Here is a 16,483-nt window from a genome sequence, read left to right as displayed (position 1 = left end):
AATAAAAGTGATTTTAATATAGTATATTGCTTTATTTAACTATTTACCATATTAAAGACAAGATTAAAGCAATTTGACAATTCCACAAGCACTTTGATGACATATCATATAATTTTATGAGCATTTGGTACACATAAGGCCTCTTATGAATGGAATGTAAAGCCTTTATAATATAATTATTGTTTTAGTAGAAAAGTTCATTATAATTTAACAAGCTTATAATATTAGAACCAGGCTATCATGATCATTCATTAATATGCCTCAAAAGAGAGCTCTACACCATTAAAAATTCATTTCATTTGAGCTCGTATGAAAGATAGATGGAGCTATAAAAACAGCTAAAAATTAAAAACATATACTATATCAAATATTAAGTAAAACTTTCTTACTTCTACTAATAATATATATTTCTAAGCTAAATGTTTTAATGAACTACCATTTTGATGAAAATAATACCTGATAATAATTCTTTTACATCTTTCCAGAGTTCAAATGAAATGAACTAAGAGCAATACATCATATATTGAAACAATCAATTTGCAATCTAATAACACTAATTACTTTAGTAAAATCATCCCAAATATTACACCCAATGAAAATTAATGGCAATTTACATTTTTATGTATTAATGCACAGACAAAAGACTATTTAATTTACCACTAAGCTATGATTATTTCATTAAGTTATAAATTATATATTAATTATTGCTTTGTTGCAACATGACAGCCCATAAAATTTATTACAATAAATGTTACACTGAATTGTAAAAAATATAAAAAAAAATATATTTGCCTATAAACAGCAAGTTAATAAAAAGTAATTAACTTTTATACACAATCTGTTTAAGATTAATTAACAAAGTTAAAAAACAACAAGACTTGGAATGCATCATTAAATAATTTACAATGGTATGTAAGAGTAACATACGCTAAAAATAATGTACTGGGAAAACAATAATAGAAATTATGTATTCAGTAACCAAATAAGTGATATAAAATAAAAGATATTTAAACTTATATAGCTTCCCTATCAGGCCACATAAATTGTATCTTATCTTATTACCTTTACCTCATTATTAAATAGAATACCTTACATAATCACACAAGACAATTTTACTGTAATTGTAACACCAAAATTATTCTATTAAAATGCTATTTAGCAAATAGTAAAAATTTACTTAGCTTTTTTCTTTCCTGATTTAACTGTAGATTCAACTTCCTTTGACCAAATTGACCTGTTCAATATCTCGCCTAAAGTATAGAGACTAAAAACAAAGCCAAGACTGAACAAGTAGAAGAATATTCTTACTGGCCAGTTAAGTACATAGAGAATGGGATACACCCAACTTCCTGTTTTAAAGTAGATAATGTGAATCCATACTACATAAAAAAGCATAAAGGTAGTCAATACTGACAAACCTATCTTTCTACCGGGATACATTCTAAATGAGGTTGCTAGTTCTATAACAGTAAATATTACAATGTTAGAATGCATAACATGATTTAACCATGTAGGGAAAAATTCATCCATCATTTTCGGCAAAATAAGTTCCCTGTCAACTGCATATATACCCCAGAATGTTATACCAACAAACATTGACAGTGGAAATGCAAGTGCACTAAACAGTAAATCCTTGAATCGTCTTACTAATGGCTTATTAGATGGTGTGGACTCATTAGAACCCACAATATCATTGAGGAGGGCCACAGTAAAATACAGCGTTTGCAGCATCTGAAATCAATTGCTCATTAGTTCATTTAAAAAAAATCATTTCTTATTAAATATAGTTAATAAATGAAAGAAATGCTTATTTACCGCATTTAAGTAAGTCAAGTATTTGAACTTTCCACCGAACGGGGTCACCGTGGTTGCAGTACTTGGTATTTTAACGTAAGTAAAGTCGTAATAACAACCATAAAAGAATTGAATTGCACCAAGAAGGTGAAACAACATTTTTAACATTTTGATTTTTACAAAATTAATATAATTTTACAAATTAAAAAGTAACGATAGTTTTTGTATAAAATGTTACACTATCATTCTTTTACCACACAAATTTAATCAATCACTGCAAGTTTTTGAATTAATATATATCCCACAGTATTTGATTAAGTTAGTTTTAGAAAAACCAAGAAATATCACTCAAATACTTGAATAATTTTATTTAGTCAATTCAATTGGCAAATGACATTATGATTTATAATTGCTCAGACTTCAGAGTTCAGTCAGATTTAAAATGTCAAATCGAAAGCCGTAGTCCATACTGACTCTTGACACTTTTTTGAAATCTATTAAATAGCTCTGGATACAAGTATATTCAGCTTTTTTGAACTATTAGGATCCATACACACTACACTGTTTATATCACGATTTGCGTCTCACATTTACAAGGATCACTATTAGAACACTTCTTTTGTGGCACCCGCTTTGGTATTACTGTGCCAACATATTAATAGCCATATGGTATATGACTAAAATATAGTGTCATTATATATATATTTTATTCGAAACATATTTCAAGCAGTACATCTTCGAATGTTAAAAATATTGGATAGCATGAAAATATGTTAGGTTAGTTTCAGCACAGAAACACAGAAACATGCCGTAGTGTTTACCGAAACAAAATTGTGTTTTAGAAACACGTAAATTTTGTTTCTGAAACAGTGTTTATAAACAATTTTCTCTATATATTGCTTAATAATATATATACTATAAGACGTAAACGAACTTTGTCTCGGCCCTATCGAAGATTTCGTGAAACTGATTCTGATAACAATAGTTTTAACCGTTATGGAGAGGTCAAATAAATCTGTAAAGGACAGATATATATATTATAATAATTATATTAAGTTAAAAAAATACTTTCGATTGTAATTAAATTCAAAGGCCACAATCATATTATTAAAATATATTCACAATAGTTTTAACTTACATTTTATTCCAACAAATCAATTCTAATATTATTGTATAAATTCACACCAAGATTTTCACGTTTAACATGATTTATATAATACTGCGTTAACATATTAAGTATTAAAGGGATTTATTATAAATTTTATTTCAGCAGAAATATAGGTATACTAATATTCTTAACATCTTTTAGATGGGAGATAATTTTGCGAAAGGTGGTGGCGCTGAGTCTGGTGAAGTAGCAACGAAGGGCGTACGGCGAGGACGCGTGTACCGCGGCACGGCGTGCGGCAGTTCAGGAAGTGTTCCGCGCACCAAACCACGTAGCGAAGCGTTACGTTGACGTAACTGCAATACGTCTTCGTGAATTCGCTCACGCTCTGCATTGAATAAATATTTACATCATAAATATTTTTTAACTAATTTAATTCACAAAATATAATAAAGAATGAATGAAGATAATTAAAGCAGATTGGAATGCGAGGTTTGAGCGTATAGTAGTCTTCAAAAATGATAGTACCTTGTAAAATTTATACCTTGTAAAATCGTTAAATAGTTATTTAGACCAGAAAGCAATCCATCCCAAAAGCGATCTTTTTCTGGAGAGAATAAGTTTTTCCACTGGGACCAATATTGTTCTATTTCTTCGACGTTCAGTTTCCGAGATGGAGAACCAAAGTCTGGTGTCTTGACGCTATCCCTTAAAAATTAATAACACAACAAATATAAAGGATATTTTTGTAATTCATTATGTTCTCTTTCATATTGTATACAAGCATAAATATGCAATAAAAAATAATATATTAAATGGATTGGTGTTTGAAAATATTAAGTATGTTTAGTAAGAAAAGCTAAAGCCGACCAATTTATTAAGGTGACACTATGTACTTGGAAAATTACATAAGCAACTAAGATATGTTCATCATACTTAAAACATACGACTTGCTTTCGTAGGATTCGGAACTTGCAAAGAGCAATCAATACATTTCTTGGTTTTTTTTTATAATCAATGGAAAAATCGACTACCCCATTTTGCAAAAAGAACTCTATATGTTTCCTAGAAATCAAGCACCGAAGTAGGCTCCTTTTTGAACAAAGGTCTCAAAAATCAATTGAGACTATACTCGACGTTTAACAGATTGCAGATGCAGTAAAATTCATTAGTAAGAAATCGTGATATTGATATATTCTCAATAGTGGGTTGTCTTAAATCTATAAGTACAGTACAGTACAGTAACAGCCTGTGAATGTCCCACTGCTGGGCTAAGGCCTCCTCTCCCTTTTTGAGGAGAAGGTTTGGAGCTTATTCCACCACGCTGCTTCAATGCGGGTGGAATACACATGTGTCAGAATTTCAGTGAAATTCGACACACGCAGGTTTTCTCACGATGTTTTCCTTCACCGTCAAGCACAAGATGAATTATAATAACAAATTAAGCACATGAAAATTCAATGGTGCCTGCCAGGGTGCCCACGATCATTGGTTAAGATTTACGCGTTCTTGACACTAGGCCATCTCGGCTATTAAATCAATAGGTAATGGAGAATTAAATAATGGTGATGAATTAATACAATGAAATGCGACAGCAGATGTAAGAGGTCAAGGTGCATGGACTGTGAGGAATGACAGGTGCAAGGTCGCATGGACTAAGTGACAAATGAATTGTACATTTACTTACAGTATATCATAAAGCTTTCTTTTCTCAGGAGGAACAAATGCTGCCATAAATTCATTCAAAGCTGTCAATACTTGCATCGATTCTATTTCCAAAAAATGACCAACTGAAATTTTAATTGGCATTATAAAACCTTGAAAATGACTTATGGATAAAAAAAAACCTTAAATATTTCCTTACGGGGACATAGAAAAGGGTTAGTCTTCTTCGGTGAGACGACAGTAGGCTGAGAAGCAACGGTGACTCCGCGGCCGCGTTTTCCTGAAGTGGATCCACCCTCCGATGCATTATCTGAAGCAGCCGTTGTTACTATCAAATCGAAAATAGAAATTTTAACGTAACATTTAATTATTTTCATTCTGCTGTAAATTGTATTGTTGTGTTCCGGTTTGAAGGGTGAGTGAGCCAGTGTTATTACAGGCACAAGGGACATAACATCTTAGTTCCCAAAGTGGGTGGCGCATTGGCGAAGTAAGCGATGGTTAACATTTCTTACAAAGCCAATAGGCGTTGGTGAGCACTTACCATCAGATTGCCTATATGCTCGTTCGCCTACCTATACTATAATATATATATATTTCTATTAACATATAAATATCAACGATAGCAATTAACGTCGTGGTAGGTACTAAAAAGTGACATAGTATTATACATTTTCACACATTTGCAACATCTCTTTTTTTATATATTAGGTAATACATTCCGTCTTTAATTGTTTTTGAATGGCCCCTTTAGTCTTAAAAACACCACGAAGGAATTTAATGAAAACTGTGCCCATTTAAGTCACGTAATATTTGTGTAACAGCCGCCTGTGATCTATTACGTGTATATCCAACTATAAAATACTTAAAACTCTCCTGAATAGGAGAGAAGGCCCTGGTTTTTGCTCTGAGCAGTGAGATTTTTACAAGCTGTTACTGCATCTGTCTCATTATTAAATATATAAGTTCATAGCAATTGTTCAATATATTATAATAAATATTAATAACATATAAACCTTTAGGATCTCCACATTTTTGTATTATTTCATCTGCCTCTGCCATGAGAAGTTGATCAGTTGGAGATAAATCGTGTGTTCTGTCAAAATAACATTAATTTAGGAACGCTTAAGAGAAATTTTTGTTTTGATAGGAAATTACAATCCAGAATATTTTTTGTAAATATATACCTAATACAAAGAATATAACGTAACAGCCTGTGAATGTCCAACTGCTGGGCTAAGGCCCTCATTCTATTTTTTCGAGAGTATACGTGTGCCAGAATTTCAGTGAAATTAGACACATGCAGGTCTCCTCACGATGTTTTCCTTCACCATCAAGCACGAGATGAATTATAATCACAAATTAAGCTCATGAAAATTCAGTGGTGCTTGCCCGGTTTAGAACCTACGATCATCGGTTATGATTCACGCGTTCTAAAATTCTGGCCAATTATAATAAATTTTTCTCAATCCTTTAGTTTAATATGTATCTGTATCTATATTGGTTGTATATTTTAAATCTGTGAAATGCGATAATGATTGAGGATTTGAGGAAAAAATTTCACTATTTACCTGAAACCAACATGCACTGAGCGAGATGTACTTGCAGATATGCTTCTGGCTACACTTGATCGAATTCTCGTTGATGACCGGTCAGCTAAATAAATAAAACTATATTCAAAGAAAACAAAGTAAAAATAAAATAGTCTCAAATAAATTAATTTATTATTCTTTTTTTTCTATATAATAGCACGAATCAAATAATAAATAGTAGGTACCTATGTGGAAAATCATAAGGCATTTGAATAATCTTACCATGCCCTTTGACGCTAATACTGACATGGTGTGATTCCTCTTGAGATGTAACCTAAACAAATTTTCAATTTTTTTATTAAAGTGCATTCCTAAGTAATTATCTTATATATTTATGGAAAAATTACCGCAAAAGTCGAAGGTTCCACCATTTCGGATGCAGTTTCCAAGCCAATACATATTGGACAAAACGCGTAATTTAAGAATATCTTACATAATAGTTCAATATCCTCCTCGGCTTGGATTTCTAAAGCCTACAATGATGTAAAATTAAATCAATTACGGATGCTACACATCAAAAAGGGGTTCCTTTAAATGTATTTACCATAAAAATAGAATCCAATGTACATAGGTTTCGTGACGTAAGAGGATATTTTTCAATTAGTTTTAACAAACGATCTTCAACTAAAAATCCAGTATTGTCTGCTATAAGTTGAAGGATGTGACGCACCTGCAAAATATTGATTATACATTAATATTCACGTCAATTCTACAAATACAATATCGAATCGAGTCTAACATACCAGTCTGTCTTTGGCTTCTTGAGCAGCCACATTTTTCAGATTATCTTTACCGTCCTTCGGATTCAATCCAGATGTAGCAGTAGTATTAACTGGATCTAGAGGAGAAAGCATTAAAATCATACGTATCGATTTATTTCGATCATGTCGATGTTTTATTAGAAGGCACCAACCATATTTCGTCAGAGGGCTCTTCGGCGGTGGAGGCGGTGGTCTCGGCGGCGGCTCGGCGAGGACGTGTGCGTGCAGCGCCGTCTCCGCCCGACGCACTCGTACACAAAGCGCGTTGCATCGGGACACAGACATACGCCAAACCTAGGTTATTGGCATCGCATGTTTTAATTTTTGACTCTTAGATTTTAATAGTTACACAGCTTTTATTTTTACGATTTAAGCAAACCTGGCAAAACTTGTAGTTATTAACGTGAGAGAAATGGCGACACTTCTTTTCCAAATCATCCATCGCCTGCATCAACTTTACAATTTCCGAATCTGCCTTAATTTCCTCTATTGCTCCATCCTCGGCCGCTTTGCGAATTTTAGCTCTTAAATTATTAGCGATATCGGACATTTTGTTGAGCTTTCTTTTTTGTTGAGATCTCACGAAAACATTTTCCTCTTCCCTTTTTTTCAGCACCTGTAGAATTATAAGAAACAACCTCGATATGCATACCAGTTATTTATCCTGTACCTGATTTCTGGTTTAGTAAAATAAACAATGCTAACCTGATAATTGTATCCTATTTTTTCAGTGTTAATTATACATGTCGCTTTTAATTTTTCCAACTCCTTTTGCAGTTCTTGAATGAGCGTTTCGAGTTCTATTTTTGCTTCCCGATACTTGGCGTGGTGATCCCACATGATTGCTTCCATCTCTAATTTATGTTCGTCTAACTATATTGAACACACGTACAATATAAATCAAATTTTACTAATAAGGTATATTCAAGAGTGAAGAAAGATATATACAAGAGCAAAGACATTTCAAAAAAATTGTATTGTATATAAGTAATTATATATAGAATATATATAATGGTGGTAGGGCATTATATATATAGAATATATATAATGGTGGTATATAATTACTGGTGGTAGGGCTTTGTGTACTGGTGGTAGGGCTTTGTGCAAGCTCGTCTGGGTAGGTACCACCCACTCATCAGATATTCTACCGCAAAACAGCAATACTTGATATTGTTGTGTTCCGGTTTGAAGGGTGAGTGAGCCAGTGTAATTACAGGCACAAGGGACATAAAATCTTAGTTCCCAAGGTTGGTGGCGCATTGGATATGTAAGCGATGGTTGACATTTCTTACAATGCTAATGTCTAAGAGCGTTGGTGACCACTTACCATCAGGTGGCCCATATGCTCGTCCGCCTTCCTATTCTATAAAAAAAAAAAAAGAATATATATATACGCTTTGCAAAATTAAATTAGTAATCAAATATGAATAATTGTGTTTCTTTGTAATTTTAATGTTAATAGTCATAATGGCCTTGACAGCTTCATTGATGCTTAGAGCTAATAGAATGGTATAGAAAGTAAACGAAATAGAAGCTGAAATCCAGGAAACATGGAAACGAACCACCCTACTAAAGTAAACCTATTAAGGTGCATTATTGTCACTCTGTCCTTTGTCTCGTTTATCCACTGTTTACGTTTCAATTATTACAGAGTTAACCGACATAGACCCTACTCACACGTAGACAATTAAGTACTTTTTAAATGTTTTGATATATTTCTAACAGTGAAGTAAATGAGGTTTGTCGATGGGCGCCGTTGTCCGTTTTCCAGCTCCACAATTGCAAGAAGGATCACAACTTCTACAATGTACGTGTTTAAATAATGTAATTTAACTAAAAAAATATTTAAAAAAGGAGATAAATTCATTATTGAAAATAACAATTACATATATTATATAGGTACACATTTATAACATTTTTACATTCTCAATTCATAATTTTTTATAATATATACTTTGGCGTTAAGTACGATGTCATAATAGTCTTTAAATTTCGATGATTTAAGCAAGTAGTTTGGAAGATTTAGCCCATTTTTTATGAATTTACGTTTGTCCCAACGTTATGATGGATTCCCCTTGGAGATTACACCTTAATTTGCTGGAAGAATTAATAACGTCACCTTTGTTGACGTTTGTCATTAATTAAAAACTGTTACCTGCTCGAATTTATATTCCATATGCGCAATTTCTTCCTTATCCCGTTGCTTATAAAGGGCCTCCCACCGCTTATTGTTATGGTCTACCATAATTTCGCGCTCAATATTAATGGCTTGTTCGATTAGAAATAATTGTTTTTCATAAGCTCTTTGCATAATAGTAAGTTGCTTCTCTATTCTATCAGAAAGTTCCTTTATATCTTTATCCTAAAAGTGAAAATAAAATGAATACCAACAATAGTTTCATTGTCAAATAAGATGATAGCGATTATAAGATAGTAATGAACAACTTATTTAATTGATTAACCTGTTTATCTAAATCTTCGTAATAAGCATTGTCCATATTTTTAAGATCATGTTTAAGTTCATTGATTAATTTATCTTTCTGTTCTAATAAAACTTCGCATTTACGCTTTTGTTCCTTTATTGCTGCATCAATATCTAAAGGATCTTTAATTCCTAGCATAAAATCCCAATTCGCAGAAATTGCATCATATCGAATTTGACTTTCAGACGCTTCAGCTTCAATTTTTGCCATAGAATCTGATAATTTTAAAATTTAAATAAAGTTAACCTACATTAAAATTAATAAATAAATGACGATACCTAAAAACTATGTTTTTTTTTATTTTCTTGAATAGTAATAAATTTATTACATATATATTTATACATAATAAGCGAGTTAGCACCTTTTTTAGCTGTATAAGAAGTATCATATATATCGCTTTACAATAGCAATAATGGTTTCATTCTATTTTAAATAAATATGCTTTGTCGTTACTTGCGTATTTTTTATTTTAGATTTTTTTTAATAGGTAAGTGGACTGGCAATTTGGTCATTTGATGGTAAGTAGTCACCATCGTACATAGACATTAGCACGTTAATAAATAATAACCGTTCCTTACGTAGGTAATACGTTGACAAATTGGGAGCTAAGAAGTTACGCCCCATCCCATGAGCCTGTAAAACACTGGCTCTACAAACCGGAACACAGCAATACGTAGTGCTGTTTACCGGTAAATTAAATAATGAGTATGCACAAAGTAAGGGGCATATAAAACACCTAAAATTAATAATTGTTGAATTTACAGTAGAATGTACCCCGCATCTTAGTCGAAAATAGGGCCCGTCGAATAACTTCACGCTCGTCAGTAGTCACTTTAACATTGGTTACTTTAGCTGCCCCATCTAAAGCTAACCGTTGTAGCTCTTCAGCAGCAGCGGTCGTTGCTTGCTCAATGTGACCTGGTTCTTCTTCCTTGAATATTTCTTCTAAAGGCTGCTCGGCTCTATGCATATCAGATAGAAAATTTAAGAATAGATATAAAGTATATATTTTTATTTGTGTAAAAATTACTAAATACCAAATTTTTAAATATATATAATAATCATCCATGTTTAATGCTATTTCTATTAGTGAAAACCGTATCAAAAACCGTTGTTGATTTCAAAGTTAGCGAAGACAGTATATATATACAAAGCAAAGTCTATATATATAGATAAATAGTATAAAGCAGGACAACATATAACAAATACCTAACTTTCAATATTCAATTACAAAAATCGTCACTAAATTCTACATTTCACTTATCATATCGTTATATCAAAGATTGTAAGATAATTGTAAGTAATTAAATTTTTAATATAAATATTTATTCATCTTTTTCGTAAGGTTACTAATCTATCATATCAGATACCTCTTAAGCGCTTCTTGTCTTCTTTTGATACGTAAAGCTCTTGCCGCTTTTCGTTCATTTGGGTCTTCTGAAGTAACTTGAGGCTCTTTTGGTGCAAGAACGTCATCTTCATCCTCATCATTATATCCACCAAACTTACTTTCCATAGTGTACAAATAAATAAAATCTTTATCGTAAATAAATATTAAAATACATTAGTCCGAATAGACACTTCAATTCAAAATATGGCATCATATACACAATTCGTTGCTATAGTAATACTTCCATTTTGTAATACATCTTCTCTAGTTATTTTACATAATCTTTGATAATACACAATTTGAATTTAAAATTCTTAGTATATAAATGTCCTTGATTTGAAGAGAAAAAGAAGAGAAGAGAAGATTTTGAAGATTTCAGCCATTACAACTTTTTTTAATTAATGGAGACTAACGCTTTTATTTAAATAGACTATAAATAAAAAAAAATCTATTCCAGACATTGCACTTTTTAAAACTAAAGAATATCACAATATAAATTAGGTAAATAGAAATACATAATTTCAATTTGATGTTATCCTGAATTTCATTAAGTAATAGTCTTATCACTAACAACCATGAACGTTTTCATGGTTTTTACTGCTTACTATTCCTATAATAAAATTATGCTGAACCGTTTTACGTATGACAAATGCCAAACAATTAAAACGCGTTTTCTTAACAAATGGCATAATTTATTTACCATTTCAAAATGATGTAACTTGGGAGTTAATTTTGCTGTAACACACGAATGTGCGACAAAAAAATTAGGATCACCGTCTCGTCAATGTGTTTAGTATTTTTTACTGGCATTTGGCTTAGACAATAGTTAAGTTTGAAATTAGGACGCCGATTGGAGTCTTTAGTTTCTTTTATAAATTTTGTTTAAGTAGCAATTTAGCATTATTTCATATTTTGAGAATACAAAATGACTTAGTAACAAAAATTTCGTTAAATTAAATGTTACAAATTTTACTACATATTTGTGTAACTTAGCTTTTAATTGCGGTTACATTTTATTCGTAAGAATTATTTCTAATTAAAAAAAGTAATATTTAATCTATTTAGATTGGTTACTATCAGTTTTATTGGATACCTGATGTTGAAATTGATGAATGAAAATGCGGAATAGACATATCTAACTAAGTTGACTTATGCAAGTTATATACTGCCTTAAAAATAAAACATATTAAGTGTTTATAAACATTTATTACTTATTTTACTTTTTGCTGTTAAGGATTATACCATCGTATTTCTGTTGGAACCACTTCATAGCATCTTCCTTTGTCAAACGATGGGGGAACCCAACCTTGCCAGTCTTACGTCTTCTGTGGGCGACATTGAATCCTAGAAAAGAAAACATATATATGTTAAATATATACAGATGATTTCGAAGCACACAACTCAAAAATGACATGTGGCATAATATTGTTGTGTTCTGGTTTAAAGGCTGAGTAAACTACAGGCTCAAGGGACATTAGTGCCTTGTTAGTGGCGCATTCGCGATGTCAAGGATGTTCAATGTTTTGTACAGTGCCAGTTGCATATGGTAGGCATTAATAACAATAATGTTGGAGAACAATTACCTTCAGGTGGCTCTTTGCCTTTGTTAATATAGAGTTAAAAAAACATTCATTTGGTAATGATGAAGCAATAGACAATAACATTTGTCATTGATAACTTGTCTTGGCATATTCCTAAATATCTATAGACTTCATACTATTTTATTGTACCTTAACACTATAGAGAAAAATTACACAATAATTCTCCTGTTGAGTTAAAGATTGTTTTGGCACATAATTTACAGAGTAAAGAATAATAATAATCATTACTCTTGAACAATATGTGCTGAATTGTAATCTCAAAGTTTACAACATTCATGACAACTTTGTAAAAATCTAATCAAATAGTTGAATATAGCATTACAGTGCAAATAGCTCAAACTTAATGATGGATTGATTAATGCTAGATGCACCAGAAACTCAATATGAATCTTAAACAGCCATACTACTTATAATTCCTGTAAATAGTTCATTTATTGACAATTGACCTGCCCAAGGATTTTTCAAAGATTTTGTTGTAAGCTATAGAAAAACATACCCATATCTTTTTAAGTATTTTACAAAATGAGGATGGGCAAATGGGCCACCAGTTAGTAAATGGTCTATAGATATTAGTACTGTAAAAAATATTAACTATTCCTCCAATGCACCATCAACCTTGACAACTAAGATGTAATGTATCTTGTGCCTGTAGTTACACCAGCTCACCTTTCAAGCCAGAACAATAGTAAGTATTGCTGTTTGGTGATTAAATATTTAATAAGTGGGTGGTATCTACCCAAACAGGCTTGAACAAAGAACTATTTTCTTTTTCATTGCACATCTCGAACAAAATGTAGTGCTCTATTAATACCGAAAATTCATTTAGTTATAAATAATTAACTAAAAACTTACCTGGCCTTCCAAGAACGACGTAAAAGTCTAGACCATAGATACCAATAGAAGGGTCATACTTGATACCCAAGTCAATGTGCTCCTGAATACCGAAACCAAAGTTACCCGTCGCTGAGAAGTTGTCACGTCTCAACTCGTATTCCCTCACCTAAGAGAGAATAAAAAACAATTATTTTATTTTTTCTTAATAATTCTTCAACAAAACATATTTTAGCAAGCATTTGTTATTTCACTGAGTAATCTGAACAGTAAAGAATTAGTGTCCAGAAGTTGCAATAGGAAATATTAATGTTGCATGAATTTACAAAGAAAACACTACTAAAGATGTCTCTTGAACAATTCATGCATATATTCAGTTATGCTTAATATTTGTTGAGTGATTTACAGAAATTTAAAAGTACCATTTATACTTGAATGCAGTCTATGAAATTATTGAAAACAAATAAAATAGACTAAAATTAGCAATTTCAATTTTAAACTTAGAATAGCCGTTTCATATTCATACTTTTAATCCTCTTTCAAGGATCTCCTCTGCCTTAGCACCACGAACAGTGCAGTGAACAGCAATTTTTTCATTACGACGGATACCAAAAGATCTGACAGTGTAACGGGCCTTGGAGAAAACAGGCTGTTGACCAGTCAGCTGTTCCAACACCTGAAATAAAATAGGAATTAGAATTTATACATAATATATATTACTCTAAAAGTCATTATTAAATAATATTTTAACTATTTAACTCTTGTGTTGGATATATTAATAAATATATTTTAGAATAATAACATAATAATGTTATTTCCGTAAGTATTTTAGATAGTAAAGTATAAAGTACCTAAAAGTTGCAATTTGAAATAATTAATGTTGCATTAAAACATAATGAAAACACAATGATAATGTTTCTTTAATGTTTCATGCCAAACTTTCTCGTCGCCGGTTTTATTATATACAATATATACCCCTATTTTATTGGGTTATGATCCGATAATGGATTTGTCTGTGATATCAATGAAAATTTAAGGTTATTAACTAGTATCTTAATGAACTAGCACTATCAACACATTTTTAAGAATTATAGTTTGAATGATACGTGAAATAAACAATATACATACCTTAGCAGCACGTGTCAATCTGTCACCAGATTCACCAACACAGATGTTCAAACAGAGTTTTCTTATGTGCAGATTCCGCATAACATTTTTAGAGTTGTCTTTTGGAACCTTTTTCTCCTTCTTATCCTTTTTAAGGGCAGGATTTGCAGGCGGTGGTACACGCTGAAAACCATATTTCCAATTACGATTATCACTTAAAACTCAAATAAAAAATTAACACAATCTACTGTTCAGGATCGATTAGGTTAGGTCACAATATAAAAGTTTTAACTCGCGAAATTGCTAAAATAACTCTAAATTCTAAAATTAAAGGAAATATTAATAAATAATATACGATATTGAACGTTTTAACTACTTGTAATTCACTGATTAAAATAGATACATTAGCGGATTAATTCAAAACACCTACCGCCATGATTACAAATTTTTGAAAGAAGTTCGAAACGTCAAAGTTTATTACCATAGACTATTCATCAACGAGTTTGAGACATACTTTTTTTTAATATATAGGCGAAAGTATTGTATTGCAAGTATTTTTGTTATAGAATTATAAATGCAAAAAACATAATGTTTTTCAAAAAGGTATTAAATATAATTATTAAATTGATATTTTATAAAATATAAAAGTATTAAAATTTTAATTATTGAATTAATTTGAATAAAAAGTATGTTAATTTCAGTTTTTAGTTGTAAATAATTCTCTAATAATGCATAAAAATCAAAACTTACAAGTTTTATTGTTACTTGTAGCTAATTATTTCTATGAAAAAAAGCAACTAAGAAAAGGAAAGTTCTTAAAATAAATTAATAATGTTAATACAAATACTCTGCGTATTTACCAATGCAAGGTGAAATATAACTAGCCATATAGATGAATACGAATAATTCAGAAAATAAATAAAAGTAAACATATTAGATCTCCCAAAAATTCAGAAAAAACTTGGAATGAGAACTTACAATTTCATATTTATTAGTGCAAAAATATTCATACGACTAATTAACACATACAGACATACGTCATATACGAAATGCATACCCTAACTCTAAGTAAGAATGTATATTCTACACACCTATATAGGCACCAAATGTTATATGGAACGTAATTATCCTATTCATACCCATATTCATAAAAGGAGGAAATTGTCGGTCTGGGTACTATGACATTGCATGGCTTGTGATTTGGTATAATACTACATAAAATAATTTTTCTTACTAAATTTATTAACTAATTGGAATTCACTATCCTTAAATAACCTTGTCAGTTTAAGATTAATATAATAATTTATTAAATACTAGCGGCCCACCCTAACATCTGGGTTGAACAAATATCTATCTTAGTAGACGTTGGCATAATTTATTTTAAAACAAACTTATCAATTTTGAGAAGGCATTTATTTTACCGTCGCTTCTAACAGAGGATCCGAAAATGCGTATCTCCACCTCGTAAGTGCCTACTTATATTAATAATACTCGAATAAACATAGGAGCCTTCCTATGTTTATTCGAGTATTATTTAGAGTTCCATAAAGGAGAAAACTTTAAGTAGGCTTTAAATATACCTATATACACGGATCCCCCTAGACACCATGAAAAGTTTTATGAAAGACCCGAAAAACTAAGATGATGTCTCCAATAATTTTGTGGACTTAAGTCTCTTAGAGTTCTATCTACGACTTGTATTGTATTGGCTTAACTTATATACGTCCCACATTATGAAACAGACCTTTTGACGAATTTGGACCAATCTGATTTTTCATTTAGAATATACAAATTCTTTGCGCTATCGGCTCCGTCATGACACCGTTGACCAACATCATAATTATTTTTATTGCGCAATAGTTTTCATTTCACAATAGTCCTAAGATATTTATTTAAACTTTATACTTAAACTATGTTAAAACTGCTTGCAAATAATTCTTTTTATTTGACTAAAATTTTAAAGATAAAGTGTAGCGCATCCCGTGGAATTTTCAAGGTACACAAATTTTTCCGACTTAGTTAACGAATATCTCATGAATTTAATCAATTAATTTATATATATACACATAATATATAGCCTATATCCATATGGAATAAGAATAATATAAGCCGCAGTTACAAATTCATAAAAATAGCGCTCTCTCTTTATAA

At 31.1% G+C, this 16,483-nt stretch overlaps 3 protein-coding genes across 3 annotated transcripts; all 3 read right to left on the bottom strand.

The window, feature by feature from the left end:
* Nucleotides 1–11: 11 nt before the first annotated feature.
* On the bottom strand, nucleotides 12–2,213 carry LOC126771712 (androgen-induced gene 1 protein-like). Its single transcript, XM_050491737.1, has 2 exons — nucleotides 1,816–2,213; nucleotides 12–1,731 (listed from the first exon to the last, which is right to left on the bottom strand). Exons 1-2 carry the CDS (start codon nucleotides 1,960–1,962, stop codon nucleotides 1,174–1,176), a joined length of 705 nt encoding a protein of 234 aa, XP_050347694.1. The 5' UTR covers nucleotides 1,963–2,213; the 3' UTR covers nucleotides 12–1,173.
* Nucleotides 2,214–2,986: 773 nt separating this feature from the next.
* Nucleotides 2,987–10,933, bottom strand: LOC126771714 (dynein regulatory complex protein 1 homolog). Its single transcript, XM_050491740.1, has 16 exons — nucleotides 10,774–10,933; nucleotides 10,178–10,365; nucleotides 9,383–9,618; nucleotides 9,076–9,282; nucleotides 7,626–7,793; nucleotides 7,073–7,214; nucleotides 6,903–6,997; nucleotides 6,704–6,829; nucleotides 6,507–6,632; nucleotides 6,382–6,433; nucleotides 6,139–6,223; nucleotides 5,584–5,663; nucleotides 4,767–4,895; nucleotides 4,590–4,692; nucleotides 3,447–3,610; nucleotides 2,987–3,290 (listed from the first exon to the last, which is right to left on the bottom strand). Exons 1-16 carry the CDS (start codon nucleotides 10,917–10,919, stop codon nucleotides 3,100–3,102), a joined length of 2,238 nt encoding a protein of 745 aa, XP_050347697.1. The 5' UTR covers nucleotides 10,920–10,933; the 3' UTR covers nucleotides 2,987–3,099.
* Nucleotides 10,934–11,983: 1,050 nt separating this feature from the next.
* Nucleotides 11,984–14,816, bottom strand: LOC126771565 (60S ribosomal protein L11). The gene is made up of 5 exons (XM_050491495.1): nucleotides 14,763–14,816; nucleotides 14,354–14,515; nucleotides 13,752–13,901; nucleotides 13,247–13,394; nucleotides 11,984–12,137 (listed from the first exon to the last, which is right to left on the bottom strand). The coding sequence occupies exons 1-5, from the start codon at nucleotides 14,814–14,816 to the stop codon at nucleotides 12,010–12,012; spliced, it is 642 nt and encodes a 213-aa protein (XP_050347452.1). The 3' UTR covers nucleotides 11,984–12,009.
* Nucleotides 14,817–16,483: the final 1,667 nt, after the last annotated feature.

Source organism: Nymphalis io, chromosome 11 (genome assembly GCF_905147045.1).
Source record: "Nymphalis io chromosome 11, ilAglIoxx1.1, whole genome shotgun sequence".
Lineage (NCBI taxonomy): Eukaryota > Metazoa > Arthropoda > Insecta > Lepidoptera > Nymphalidae > Nymphalis > Nymphalis io.
This window is presented reverse-complemented; position numbering and strand designations above follow the sequence as displayed.